The sequence below is a fragment of the Sciurus carolinensis genome, chromosome 2, assembly GCF_902686445.1.
Source record: "Sciurus carolinensis chromosome 2, mSciCar1.2, whole genome shotgun sequence".
Taxonomy (NCBI): Eukaryota; Metazoa; Chordata; class Mammalia; order Rodentia; family Sciuridae; genus Sciurus; species Sciurus carolinensis.
The window spans coordinates 51995840-52010624 of record NC_062214.1 but is presented as its reverse complement, the minus strand read 5'-3'; the positions used below and the strand labels follow the sequence as shown (position 1 = coordinate 52010624).

General features: G+C 39.9%; 1 protein-coding gene across 2 annotated transcripts in view; it reads left to right on the top strand.

Annotated features, from left to right (window-relative positions):
• Efl1 (elongation factor like GTPase 1) overlaps window positions 1–14470 on the top strand; it is a 135955-nt gene extending 121485 nt beyond the window's left edge. For both annotated transcript variants that reach the window (XM_047534803.1, XM_047534810.1), the window contains exons 19-20: window positions 3395–3579; window positions 14148–14470. In XM_047534803.1, coding sequence (XP_047390759.1) covers window positions 3395–3579; window positions 14148–14336 — 374 coding nt within the window. In that variant the 3' untranslated portion in view covers window positions 14337–14470. The remainder of the gene's footprint in view (window positions 1–3394; window positions 3580–14147) is intronic.
• The last annotated feature ends 315 nt before the right edge of the window (window positions 14471–14785 follow it).

Below are 14785 nucleotides of genomic sequence, written 5' to 3'. Positions count from 1 at the left end.
TTATCTTGGTTTGGCGTGGGGCACAGGATCAGTACTCCTTGTGCTCTAACTCTTGCTATCACAGGAGCACAAGCAGTAGGTTACCGCCTGTGTCAAAGGCCATCGATATAGGCTGAGACATTTATAATGTAGTCCTTAAAGAGTCAAATCCTGATCAAAACTGTTCCAGTTGATTAGCCTTTTTGTTGCTGCCGCTTCTTGCAGAATTGTTTTTCCCTGGTGGTTTTCATACAGCAGGGCACTCAGAGATTTTTCTTTATATGGGCAAACAAACAAATGACTAAGATCTGATACTCCTATCCAATGAAAAAGGTATCAGAGTATTTGCAGTCAGTGGCCACATGATCCTTATTGATTCGTAAGCCTGGAGACACCTGTCCTGAGAGCAAAGTGCATTTGGCAAGTTTTATTAGTTTTTTCCTTTATTCAGTGATTCATTAGTTTTAGGATATAGTTTTAGTGGAGTTGAAATTGAATAGCTCAAAAGTACATGATTAATTACATTCTGTTTTAGTTATTGATCAAGCCTATTAGCATGACCCATGAAGGGGAGAAGCTGACCTGTTCAGCAGTAGTCACCTTGTCCCCAATATCCCCCCATCACATTCCTGTTATCTCAAATCCTTCATTCTTTTTTGCCCCTCTTGTTTTATATTTACTTCCATAGACCATATTAAAATTTTTCTTAGAATGAGATAGAAGAGTAAAGAGTACTAGTTCACACATATTAGGTAATATGGTGAGATATTTTTTTCTACATAAATAATATGTAGCCTGGGAGGGACCACTAAATGAAGATAATAGTGGTTCTGCTTTTTTCAGAGGTTGTCACATTGTACTTAGAGTATTATTCTCATTTCTGAACAACACACTCTAGAAAGAATGTAAATAAATTTCTGTAGTTCATGTAAGAAAGTAGCATAGAACAGGAAATACATAGAGTGTCAGAGAGATTGGTGTGGAAAAGAGAAGGGAAGAGAGCTTAGAGGCTGATTGTGTGTGTGTGTGTTGCGGGAAGAAGAGGCTAAACTTGTCTCATGTGGTGAAAACTAGACTGATGGGTAGAATTTCAGGGTAACAGAGGCTCAGGTGTTGTCTGGCTCTTAGAACTGTCTGGAGAAGGAATGGGCCACCCTGGGAAGCAAGTTTTAGGGTAGGCTTGCAGAGTTGGAACAACTAATGAGGTAGAACTTGGTGACCCTCAGGTTCCCTTCCAACCCACTGTTGTGCTTCTGTAACTATATCTGTTAACATTTCTAGTACAAATGACAGAGGATGCCTGCAACTGGGAGAGTGGCATTGTATTCTTAGACATGTTGAATTTAAAAGGAAGCTGAATTCCACAGCAGAGATGCCCTTGCAAGTCATGTTTAATGTGGGATTGGAGGTCAGATGAGATGCTTGACTTAGAGATAGTTTTATGGGGCCCAGGCATAAAATTAAAACCACATAAATGAGTTGGTGTTCTGAGGGGAGGGTTTGTTCAAAGAACAGCATGAAACTTCACTGAATACTCAGAAGAAGACATTTTACCTTCAAGAGATACAAAAACATTAGAATGATGGTCAGAGACCGGGAGCATAAAGAGGGTAATACAAAAAAATGGGGAGTGTTGGCAGAGGAGGTGTCAATAACTTCAAACTTCTTAGAAATCATGCAGATTGAGGATTGTGAAAAGGTCAGTAATAAAATTTTTGTGAAATTCCAAGGAAACAGTTTTAGTAGAACCCATGAAACAAAGATCACTTCCATGTCAAAAGAACATCTAGTGATGAAAGAGAAACTACCTATTTGATAAATGTGGGGAAGAAAGGAAGGAGAGTATGGTAGCTGGGGGGCAGACAAGAGTAAAGGTACTGTCTATCCATCACTAATGGAAGTTTCCTTTTTTTTTTTTTTTTTTTTTTAATTCTTAAGACCTTGCAAGACAGTAAGTTTTCTGCCAGTTGTTTTCTTTATCCCTCCTAATAACCGCCACCAGGGAGAAATCTGAATCATAGAGACAAGTGAGAGTTCAGTGTCCTCAGTTCCTAGTTTAAGAAACAAAGGTGGGTGACTTGTGCACCAGGCTCCTCGCCTTTGTCATTTAGGAGAGAAGACTCCAGGACTCCACATGGTAGAGGAAGACTTAGGTCTGCTTAACTGCAGTGTTGTACATTTACATATGTACGGATCGCTTGTGCTTAAAATTATTTTTAAGCAGTAAGTGAAACAGGGAACTTTCGTGAGTTTATCTGCTAGCTACAGCAAGCTCTTGCTGATTGTCCATGACTTCAAATTTATCTGTTCTTTGTGAAGGGATACTTTGAGTACCCACTGCACTCACATGGAATGCCAGTCCAGGTGGAAGATATTTCCTTGCTGAGTGTAAGGCAGAATTGTTCCTAAATATGAATTAAAAGTGTCAACCTAGAACATTTGCTAGAATTCTTATGTGGCAATAGAAATTGTTACCAGACATTAAAAATTAAAATCATTATCAGTTTCCAGGGAAATGAAATGGTAATACTCGTGTACTTAGATATCAGTTTAAGAAATATACATGTGTGGTTTTAATTTCTAGTATAAAAATGCCATTGTATCAGTTGCTTGCTTACCAGGTTCAAATAGTCTATGTCATAATTATGATTGTCATCATATTGTTAATGTCTCATAATTATTAAAATCCTTTAATGTGTAAAGCCCAGTTATACTCACCTTATTGGATTTCATATCCAAAGATAACTCCTGGTTATAATTGTACTGAAAGGTTGTTACACAGTCGCTTGCTGATCACTGTGTTATGGGGATTGTCTCTAGGTGATACAGTCTGGGGTTTGTAACCTTTTACTTCTGACTTTTCTGTGTAATTTTGCTTTCCTTTTTATTTTATTTTATTTTTATTTATTTATTATTATTGTATACAAATGGGATACATGTTGTTTCTCTATTTGTACATGGAGTCAAGGCATACCATTTGTGTAATCATACATTTACATAGGCAATGATGTTTGATTCATTTTTTTCCCTTCCCCCCCACCCCTCCCACCCCACTTTTCCCTCTATACAGTCCTTCTTTCCTTCATTCTTACCACACTCCTTATCCCTAACCCTAACCTAACCCTAACCCTAATGCTAACCCCTCCCACCCCGCATTATATGTCCTCATCTGCTTATCAGCGAGATCATTCATCCTTTAGTTTTTGGAGATTGGCTTATCTCACTTAGCATGATATTCTCCAATTTCATCCATTTGCCTGCAAAAGACACTCAAGTTTCCATGCTTTCGTATGCTAAAGCTTTGAGAGCAGATTGAATCGCTAGTAGAATGTTAACAGGGTGTATAAGTAATCATCTTAGTGTGGATCAAATCCTGTGACCACTCAATGGATTTGAAAGATGCTTGGTTTTGCAGGTCGAGTCTATGCTGTCTTGTCGAAGAGAGAAGGTCGAGTGCTTCAAGAAGAAATGAAAGAAGGGACAGACATGTTCATCATCAAGGCTGTCCTGCCTGTGGCTGAAAGCTTTGGTTTTGCTGATGAAATCAGGAAGAGGACAAGTGGCCTGGCCAGCCCTCAGCTGGTGTTCAGTCACTGGGAGGTAAGAACTCAAATCCCCAACTGGACCCTGGTGGTGTAAGTTCAGACCAGCCTGGGCAATTTAGTAAGACCCTCTCTGAAAAAATTAAATAGCTGGAAATGTAGTTCAGTGGTAAAGCACCCCTGGGTTAAGTTCCTGGTACCAGAACAAAACAAAACAAAACAACATCAAGCCTCAAGCCCCACCCCTCCTTCCTTTCTTCTCATTGGTGGACCTGCTTTTACAGAAGAGGCCAAGAGTGGCAAACAAAACTTTTCATACCATTGGGCCTTCCCGTGGCTCCACTGAAACAGAAGTAAGCAGGTGGCTTTTCCATTCAAATTGAATATGTGGCTTTGTGATACACATGCACATTCATTATATTTGATACAAAAATTTAAGATAAAATATAATCCCCCTAGCCCAAAGCTATATTTAAGATTTTTATAAGAAAATCACAGACCTTTTGAAAACAAAACTTCAATAACCTCTTTTTGGGAGGGAAGAATACTTCCAGCATTTAGGAGCAGTTGTGCTTTAAAGGATAGCTTTAAGTTATGGTTATAAATTTGTCAGTCCTCATTCTGGAGAACCAAGGTTTCTGTGGCTTTCAAGTGCTATGGAATGAGATGGCTCATTAAAACTTCCTTGTCAGCATAGGTAGAAGTAGGTGAGCAGGCAAATCTTATCTATAATCCAAAAGGAATACTAAACAAATCCACATTGCAGGAAAGGGGAGAAAGGATTTTGAACCCCTGTTCTTTAAGTTAGGGGAGAAAATAATGACAAGCGACTAGACTTCCTGAATAGATCTTAAAGGCAGAGTAGCCTTTAACCAGCAGAATGCAGTGTGAGAATGACCAGTGGAAGAGAACTGAAGACATGTGCAGGAAGCAATTTATATTTCAAGAAAAAACCTAAAGTTAGGAGTAGATTTTTCAATTAAGAGATATTTATTTATACCTTCAATTAAAAGATTAAGAAAATAGTTTTTGTCCCTGTTTATAGGGAATACAAGTAACTGCACATTCACTTCTTTTTTAACTTTAAACAAATTTTTATTACACGAAAGTTGTCACATAATTGGATATCTTTCAATTTTGTACACAATTATTCTGCACAGAAAGGCTGCTTCTGAACTTCTCATCTGGTTATGGCAAGCACTTACATCCTGATTTTAGCAGAATAGTAGTAGAAATGCCTCAGTGATTTAAGTTGAAAGCAGTACATTGGTACATGGCTTTTGCACCCAGAATCCAGAATGTACAAATGTCTTTATTCAAAAATATGAAATGAATTATCTGTAGGCATGGACAATGACAGCAGTAAACCATTATATATGTCAACTTAAACCAGTAACTATTGGTTATAGTGATGTTCTTAAACATCAACCAGCCTTCAGGCATTTCCTCCAGATGACTTCTCTGAAGTTATTGATGAGGAACCCTACCTTGAGCTTCCTGTCACAGTTCATTAATAATGATAAAGCCCTGTCTGAGAGTTACAACATGCCATCTCCCATACCACCTCCCATTCTACCCATTGCACCCATTCCAAGGTCTTCTTCTTCTTTAGGAATTTCTGTGACTACAACTTTTGCTGTAGTTAACAGAGATGCAACTCCAGTAGCATCCAGTAAAGCAGTTCTTAACAACCCTTGTTGGGTTAATGATTCCTTTTTCCACCATATTCACAAAATCTCCAAGCATAGCATCATAGCCAACTTCTGAGGAACTCTGCAGAATTTCCTCAACTATCAAAGATCCTTCAGCATCTGCATTCTTAGCAGTGGTCATTGCAGGAATTTTGAGTGTTCTTTTAATGATTTCTGTACCAGTTTTTTGATCTTCATTAGCTGAAGTTATGAGTCCAAGTCTGGAATGCAAGGAAGCAGAGCACAACCCCCACCCAGAACAGTGTGTTCTTCAACAGCAGCTCTTGTAGAATTGAGGGCATCTGTAACTGTCTTTCTCTTCATTCACTTTGACATCACTTGTCCCACCACCCCTCAGCACAGCTACTCCATCTGAAAGTTTTGCCAGTCGTTCATTCAGTTTTTCCTTTTCATATTCACTAGTTGTGGTTTCTGATTGCTCTGTGATTTCTTGAATAGGCTTTTCAATTTGAACTTTTATTACCTTTTCCTTTCAAAAACATGGCATCATCTTTGGTGACAATGATCTCTCTTAACTTCTGAAATCATGAGGCTGAACATCTTCAATATTTAAAGTCAAACCCTCCTCACCAAACACTGTGCCCCCAGCAGCAATAGCTATATCTTTAAGTTGGTTCTTTCTGTTGTCACCAAAACCTGGAACTTTAACTGCTACAACCTGAAGACCAACTTTTAGCCTATTCAAAAAGGTGTACTTAGAACTTCTCCATCAACATCTTCAGCAGTTATGACCATGGGTTTATGGTGAGCATTGGCAATTTCAAGAGCAGGTACAATGGACTAGATGCTAGAAATTTTCTATTCACTCAACAGAACATAAGCATCCTGGAATTCATATTTCTGAATTTGTATTTCTGACCTCTGTCAAGTATGGAGAAATACAGCATCAATCAGACTTCATGCCTTCAATAATTTATAATTCATCATTGAGTGTTTTTCCGTCCTTTACTGTGATCACACCCTTTCTTCCAAACTTTTTCATTGCATCAGAAATGTTGCCAATTTCTTTGTCTCCATTTGCAGAAATTGTAGCAACTTCAGCAATTTCTTCAAGAGTTGTCACAGGTTTAGACTGCTTCTTAAGTTCAGCAATTACAGCATCAACAGCTAACATCACACCTCTCCTTATTTCCCCTGGATTAGCACCTTTGCTAATCTTGTCAAAGCCTTCCTTTGCCATAGAGCGTGCCAGAACAGTAGCAGTGGTGGTGCTATCCCTGATCTCTTCATTTGTATTATTGGCAACATCTTGAACAAGTTTAATTAGCTCCAATATTTTTGTATTTATCCTTTAAATCAATTGACTTAGCAACAGTCACACCATCTTATGTTACTTTGGACTTTCCCAAGTCTGTTAGTAATTACTGTTCATTTACATATTTTCTGTGGCTGCTTTCAAGCAGTTAAGTAGTTGGAACAGAATATTTGCTTTGCTATCTGACTTTTTAAAATTTTATTTTATTTATTTATTTATTTATTTATTTTTTGCGGTGCTGGGGATCGAACCCAGGGCCTTGTGCATGCAAGGCAAGCACTCTACCAACTGAGCTATCTCCCCCGCCCTAAAATTTTATTTTTAAATAGGGTCTTACTGAGTGCCCAGGCTGGCCTCAAACTTGTGATTCTCCTGCCTCAGCCTCCTGAGTATCTTGTATTACAGTTGTGTCCTCTACTATCTGACTCTTTTTAGAAAAAGTATGCCTATACTCCCTGAACTAAGGTGGTCATATGCCCATCTATTAGTAAAGAAACAGAGGAGAATATATATTTAGGAACAACTGGTATAAAAGCAACAGGGTTTTACCACATAGGCAATTTTTGTTAACATAAAAAAAGCCTTGATGGTTTTAAGTTTCTTTTCTCTCTCATAATAAAAAAAAAAAGACTGAAAATTGATCTTACATACTTAGTACTTTAGATACAAAGTATTAGTTTCTAGCTTAAGTGCAGCTTGTTATTAAAAATTAATCTCTTAATAAATAATTTTAGAGAGTAAAATGTTGTCAAGAAAAGTTTTGTTCCAGTTTTATATAATCCTTCTGTCATCCTCTTGCCACCTGTCATGGTCCTATTTCCAAAAGCTTCAAATCTTTGAAAGTCTTAAAAATTACATTATAATTAAATGTCATTGATCTGATATTTCTTGGCTGTCTCAGTTTTCCTCCCATAGTTAGGTTTAGAAATAACACAGTTGTTGAGATCTGGCTTCTCACTCCAAGGCACTTTTTTTTCATTTGTATTCTACCACACCATATAATTTACAATCAAGAGCTTTTGAGAGAAAGTGCTTCAAAAAATAGAGAAAATAAAATTACAGGCATTTTCCACGAGGAAACCTTTGAAGTCAGCAATCTTATAATTTCTCTTTCTAAGTTTTACCCTTCTGAGAAAAAAAGGAAGAAAAGGCACTAATAACAGGCACAGAAAGAAAAATATTACCAACCAATGCTGCTGCACATGTATGTCAGCATAACCTCAAGATTCACCACTTAATACTGAGATTATCCTCAGGGGTAGGCTCAGGTCATACTGGATGAGGAAGAAGTGATCGATCACAAGAGCACTGAAGGAGTTTATTTTAGACATGGTGTTTCCCACCTGCTGGCCATAATCATAGTCAGACTTGTAGCATAAAATTGAAATGTGCTCCCAAAGCTTTTTCCTTCCAGGTTTGTAGAAAACCTGGGGCAACAACTTAAATTTGGGTACCTTCCTAAAAGATAGCATCTGCTTCAGACTGTTGAGTTGAAAAAATACCTTCTCCCTCTAGGCAGAAAGTATGAACCACTGGGAAGAAACACTGTCCCTCCAATCTGATGGCAGGCCCTGCTCTGTGGCTGAGAGGGGCTTTTCTGTAAAACGTAAGGTTGATGGCCTTAGTAAGTCATCTGGTCTTTGCCCTACTAAGAAAGGTGCCACTCCTTCTGCCCTATTCTTGAGAGTTTCTTGGCACGTTGAGGCAAGTGGCTCAGGATATCCACACAGATGCAGGAGTGGTGAAGCTGAAAGTAGAGCACCTACCCAGTTAGCCTCAGCACTGGCAAGCTGAGTCAGGGCGGAGTTGCCAAAGCAAGTCACCCAAGGAGTCCTCCAAGGCAGACATCAGTGAGTACAAAGAGTGGTCCTGGAAGCCTGTAGGAAACAAACTTGAGCCAACTTGAGGTGTCTGTGGCAAAGATCCCAACAAGCGTGAACCATCTTTGCAACCCTGAGTCTTCTATTTTTAAAACAAGGACTCTGGTCATAAATTGGCCCAAGTTGGGTGCATCTCACCAACATCTCATTTCTCTCTCTCTGTAGTTTGTCACTTTCTTTTTAACAGGATTTAAAATTTATTCACCACTACAACTCAGATCTGCTGAGAACATTTCTTATATATCTATCAGGCATACACTAAGGATGCCTAGCCTTAAAGAAAAGTAGACAATACCACAATAAAGATTAAGGCTGGAGCCCCCTCACAGAGTCCACAGGGAGCCTGATAGGAGAATCTGCAGAATGTCTACCTCATCTACACTGGACACATCTTCACCTCCATGAGCTGCAGACTTAGCCAAAGAATAAGCACAGTGATCTGTGAAAGTTCATGGGCAATCCTTGTATTGGGGGCCTTGGTCAGTCTCACTCCAGAAGAATGATGGAGAATAGAGCCTCGGGAAGCTTGTGTAACTTGCTAACAGTCACACAACTATTTAGTGACAGGGCCAGGTGTGCATTTAGCATAATGAGGACATCTGGATTCTTTAAAATCAAATAAGATCTGGTATGTATGTACCCAGCATGTGGGTCCAGACAGTGTTTCCTCCTCAAAGATATAGAACTCCTTACGTTATAGTCTTTTTGATCCTTTATCCCACTCCCTCCTGATTCTCCCATAGTCTCTCTCGTTCTGTTGCTGGCTCATTTTGGGGGAGTGCTATTTCTGGTAATTCTTCTCTGAAAATGAGGAGCTCACTAAATTAGACTGCCGAGGAACCCTCAATATGACATATACAATACCATTTGGATTTGGCAGGGTCCCAGCAACTTGCCAATACTTTTTTTGTGTGCTTTTACACTCTGTGGCTTTGGGTGGAGGATAGTGTTCCCAGTGGTGACTCTGGTAACAGAGAGGGTTTCACCTGCCAGCCCACAGTTCTTTAGGTGACTCTGTTTTTCCATTCACTCTATTCCCAAGGTCTCATAAAAGCACACAAAGGATCTGTCTACTTTCTGAACTTCCCTCTTTCCCTTCCACTGACCTTGGCCTGCTCTTGTGACCTTGGCCTTGGATTCCTGGCCCAGCAGTGTGATGGAGAAAGTGGTAACGTGTATTACATCACACTAGGCATAAAGCTCCACATGTTAACTGATGTCTCTTTCAGTCCTCATACAGTTAAATGAGATTGGGGTTTTCATATTCCACCCTTACAAATGGGAGAATCCAAGCACAAGATGGTTTCAAAGAACTTACCCAAGATCATACAGCTAAGTGAGTAGGGAATGACTTTGAACTAGAGCCATCCCTATTAACCCCTGTACTGCATTTACTCCAGCCTCAGTCCCTACTTCTGGATTTAGTGAAGTGCCACCCCTCTCGCTCTTCCCACTTCATTTATTCTCTTTGCCTGTTTTGTTGCTTGAGGAACATACACCACCACCACCACCACCTTCCTGTCTCACAGCAGAATAACTAACTCCTGAGCAATTCTGGGACTTGGTTTCTTCAAAGTGTCGAGAATTTGACCTCTTCCCAGCAGTTGACCCTGAAAAAAGGGAATTATAACTTAAGGATGGGTGACTTTAAAAAAATTATAATTTTATTCACAAGAAGATACCAAAAAAATGTATAGAGAGGCCCTATTAGCCTTCTTCACTTCTCCCACAGTGTTGCCCTCCCTTGTAACTTTAGTATGATACCAAACCAGGACGTTGGTCCTGATGCAGCTGCAGAGCTTGTTCATATTTTACCAGTGGTAACATATGCACTTGACTTAGCTAATACCATTGTGCAAATTATGTTGGGGTAATGAGTCTTTGTGGCAATCTTCTATTAATGGAAAAAGGGCAGACTTTGGAACCAGACAAAGCTAGAACATGTCTGGAACCCACCTTGTGACTAATGTATAATACCTTCTTTAATTTTCACACCAGCCACATATCAGTTATGAATGTTTTCAGCTACAGGGACCATAATGCTATAGAATAGTTGCTTAAGCATTTAAGGGCTGGTGCAGTCACTTGGTGACGCCATCAGATCTAGACTCCCTTTTCTCCTACTTTGTGTGTGTGTGTTTCTATACAGTTTTGTCACTTCTGCAGCTTAGTGTCACTACCACTACCACAGTCAAGGTACAGAATTGTTCCATCACCGCAAGGCTTTCTTGTGTTACCACTTCAGAGATACCCTTACCTTGCACCCTTGATGGGTGACTTTGATGACTCAGGCTACTTAATGGTAGCCATCTTCCTTCCTCTTGCCAGTCACCTTGCTTCCTCCTACCAGTCCAGATCCTGAGCCCACCACACAGACTAAGCATGGCTGATATCCATGGTGACATTCTCTACCAGTCAACTAGGCTTCCTTCTCCTCATTCTGACTTGGTCTAAATTCTGTTTGCCCCAAGGACTGGGCCATGTCCCCATTCCTGTCCATTTTCTCATCCACCAGCTAGAACTCTGCTTCCAAACAAACATTCATTCTGTAGATCTGCCGTCACCTTCCAGAGCTCTGACTCTCACTGTGCTTTCCTGATCACTTTTGCTTCTTTCAGCCTGCTGGTTCCTTCTGGGATTTATTTTGGTTTTGCTCAGAAGCTATTTCTTAGTTCTTTGGTTCTCTGATTTTCTCCATGTCTTCCTCAGCACCAGGACACATCCACCTCTGTTCACAAGCAGGTAGCCTGGTCATGGCTCAAATCCTGTTCTGTGGCATTTGGTGGAAGAACTGAGCATCAGGAGGTGCAGGGCCCATAGACTGGTAGCATTGTTCCCTGCCCCAAGGGGACAGCTATTTTATTATCTTGCTCTGGACTTGGTAGATTTTTCCATCCGAGGACTCATGTCCTGTTCACCAATGTTAGAAGTCCAGTAAATCCTACATACCTGTTTTATGGCTCTTGATTTTTTTTTTCCATAAAAATCTCTCCCTCCTCTATCTGAGGAAATTTCTATAAGTCTTTGAACAATAACTTCTTGAGATGAAATTCATATATCATAAATAACCATTATGAAATAAATAATCCTGTTGCATTTAGTACATTCACAGTGTTCTGCAGCCACCATCTCCAAGACAGTTCATCACACCAAAGTAAAGCATCTTGCCTGTTACGCAGTTTCTTGCCATTCCTCCCACCTCTAGTTCCTGCTGATCCCCAATCTACATTCTATGTACGCATGTGCCTTTATCTGTTCTGACATCTCATACACGTGGAGTCATACAATATGTGGTCTTTTTTGTCTTTGCTGAGCACAGAGGTTGTACAGTCTTGTTGCACAGTCTTCCTCTGTAAGACTGAGTGATATTGCTTTGTGTGATAAAGCATATTTTATTTATCTACTTACCCACTGGTAGACGCTTAGGTCTCCCCACCTTTTAGCTACTATGAATTTGTAGGTACATGTACTTGATTGAGTCCCTGTTTTCATGTCCTTTGGGTATATACATAGGAATAGAATTGTGGTGTCATCTGATAATTTAAAGTTTAACTTTGGAGAAACTGCCAAAATTTTTTGACAGTGACTATATCATTTTATAGCAGTGTGTGAGGTTCCCAATTTCTCCACGTTCTACCAACAGTTATTTTCCTTTGTAAAAATTACTTTTATTATAGTTATGGTAGTGTGTATGGAGAGGTACCTCACTATGGTTTTGATTTACATTCCCAAAATAACTAATGATGTTGAGCATCTTTTCATTTGCTTATTGGTCATTTGTATTCTTCTCTGGAGAAATGTCTATTCAAGTCCTTATAGCCAGTTCTTTATTGAGTTGTTGAGAGTTTTTTTTTTTTTTTTGACTTTTTGTTGAGTTATAAGAGTTCTTTATATATATATTCCAAATATCAAATATCTATGAATTCACTATTCTCTTTCAGCAGTCTTATATTTAATATACCTACTGAATTTCTTTGCTTTTACTTTTATGTTTCTAGGATTTCTAGTTCTTCCTTTTTTATAGTCACCTATTGTTTTGGGTGTGCTATCTACCACGTTTATTTCTTTGAGAATTTGTAAATGGACTTTCTACTAGGCTTTCTTCAGATGGCTCTTACCTCTCCTGATTTGATTATGAATTCCTCCTTTGGTTGAGTCTGGTTTCTGTATTTTGTAGTGCCGGATTTCCTTTTGTACTTTGTGCTCTATAATTCTTATTCTCAAGGTCATCTGCAGTGAAAGTTCTTTCCTCCCTGTACCCCTATCATGGGGTGGACTCACTGCTACCATTTCATAGCTGCCACCTCCTCTACCCTCTGAGTACCAGCTATGTCCTTCGCAGAGTCTCAGTTCAATGAGTTCACCCACATTGATGGCCCAGGGCAAGGGACTAGTACAGGTCAAGTCTCATCTCAAGAAAGGACTGCTTCCATTTCATGGTCACAGCTCACATCTAGCTACATCCTGGGTAGACATGCAGCTGCAGACATGCAGCTCCAAAGAACAGGTGGTTCTGGCTGCACGTGCCTGAGATGTGTGACTTTGGGCCCATCCTTAGGGAGCATTAAGATCCGGGCCCTCGTGGGTCTTATCTGTCTTGTCTCCCTGTGGGGCTACAGATGGGCTTTTCCCCCATTTACTACTGTGGTCTCCCCTTTCTCCCTCCAGAAACTTCTCCCTTCCTGGCCCTCAAAATTTTCCTTTTCCATGTTGAAGAGTGACTATTTATAAATAATATTTTTCTTTCATTTCTGTATTTTGACTTGAAAAGTTGGAATTTGAGTCCACCAAGTAAATAACTTTTTCCTCCAATTGAGAAATAAGAAAAAAATAATAATTTAAAAATTAAGGCATAGAAAGGACAAGTTCTCATTTTTTTCTTAATAAACCTAGTCTTGGAGAATGTGATCTTTGTCTTTAGGCCAGCAGACTTCCTAAAGTCCAGAACTAGACAGGTAGACAGGATGGGACAAAGTCTGTTTCTGTAAACAGCACCAGGATAGGTTGTTTCCTGTGAACAGCTTGCTTACAGTGACAGGGATAAAGAAGAGGCCAGGCCACCGTGTCTCAAACTTTACACTTTGCAATCAAATAGGTCCCCATAGAGAGCCATGAGTGAGGTGGCAGAGGCCAGGAGAAAGCTCATAGAGCTTCCTAACCTGCAGGAGAGTTGGGAGTGGTGTTCCTCCCATAACCAAAAGGGGGAGCAGTAGCACATGCATAGTCTTCTGTCCTGTCCTGGAAGTTGGCCCCTTGCTTGTGGACCTCAGGGAGGTGCATGTCCAAGTTCACCACTTCCTTGAACATTGTGGCTGCTAGTGTCTGCCTGGGGCCCAGCCAGAGTATATAGTCCACCTGGTCCAGCTTACCAGGGCACTCCATTGAATTTTAGACCAAAAACTCCAAATGATCAAAAATGTTCTTACATTTATTGGTCTTTGTTTTTTTGACAAAGACAAAGTTGGTGAAGACACTAATACCCAGCCATGTCCTAATCAAAAGGAGAGCTTTTTATTATTTTATTGAACACTAAGGGTGTTCTTTCTTGCTTAGTGTTATAAGATGGCTCTGTGAGCACACAATAATATATGTTACAAGTTCTATTGAATCTGCTTCCATTTATTCACAACTCCCACGATTCTGCACATTTATTATCATTCCTAGCAAGCTTATTTGTTTTCTAATTACCCTTTTTCATTACCTAAGACTATATGAATTAAGCTTCGTAAATGAAATATATCTGCCTAACCTGGCACATGCTGTCACCTTCTCCCACAAGGTCATTCCCAGCGACCCCTTCTGGGTGCCAACCACTGAGGAAGAGTACTTGCACTTTGGGGAGAAGGCTGATTCTGAGAACCAGGCCCGGAAGTACATGAATGCAGTGCGGAAGCGGAAGGGGCTTTATGTGGAAGAAAAGATCGTGGAGCATGCAGAAAAACAGAGAACACTCAGCAAAAATAAGTAACTACTACTGTTGGTGGATTCTTTTCTTTATAATGAATTAAAAAGTATCATCAGGGGTTTAATCTTGGGAACATTTATTTTTTCTGCATTATCTCTGTGCACTCACTTTCAATAAAGTTGATCCATATAAATGTTTTAAAGAGAACATTGGAGAAATAATTTCAAAGTGTTTTTTTAAATTGGTTCTGGTTTAGGGCAAGAAGTTACCATAAATACTGCAATGGAGAGTTATTAGTAGGCTGTGGCAACCCATGGCCAGGCAGTAAGGTGTGTATACTGAGGTCAGGTGACTGTTCATTGCTGGGAACATGATGTGCAGACCCACTGTGGAAGCGTCCTGGACATTAGGCAGCCACTCCTGGGCCCACTCTCTGCCTGTCATTGCTTCTAGCCATCCCAGTAGAGCTGAATGAATGTCATGAGGGAACTTCTGATTTAGTCATCAAATCA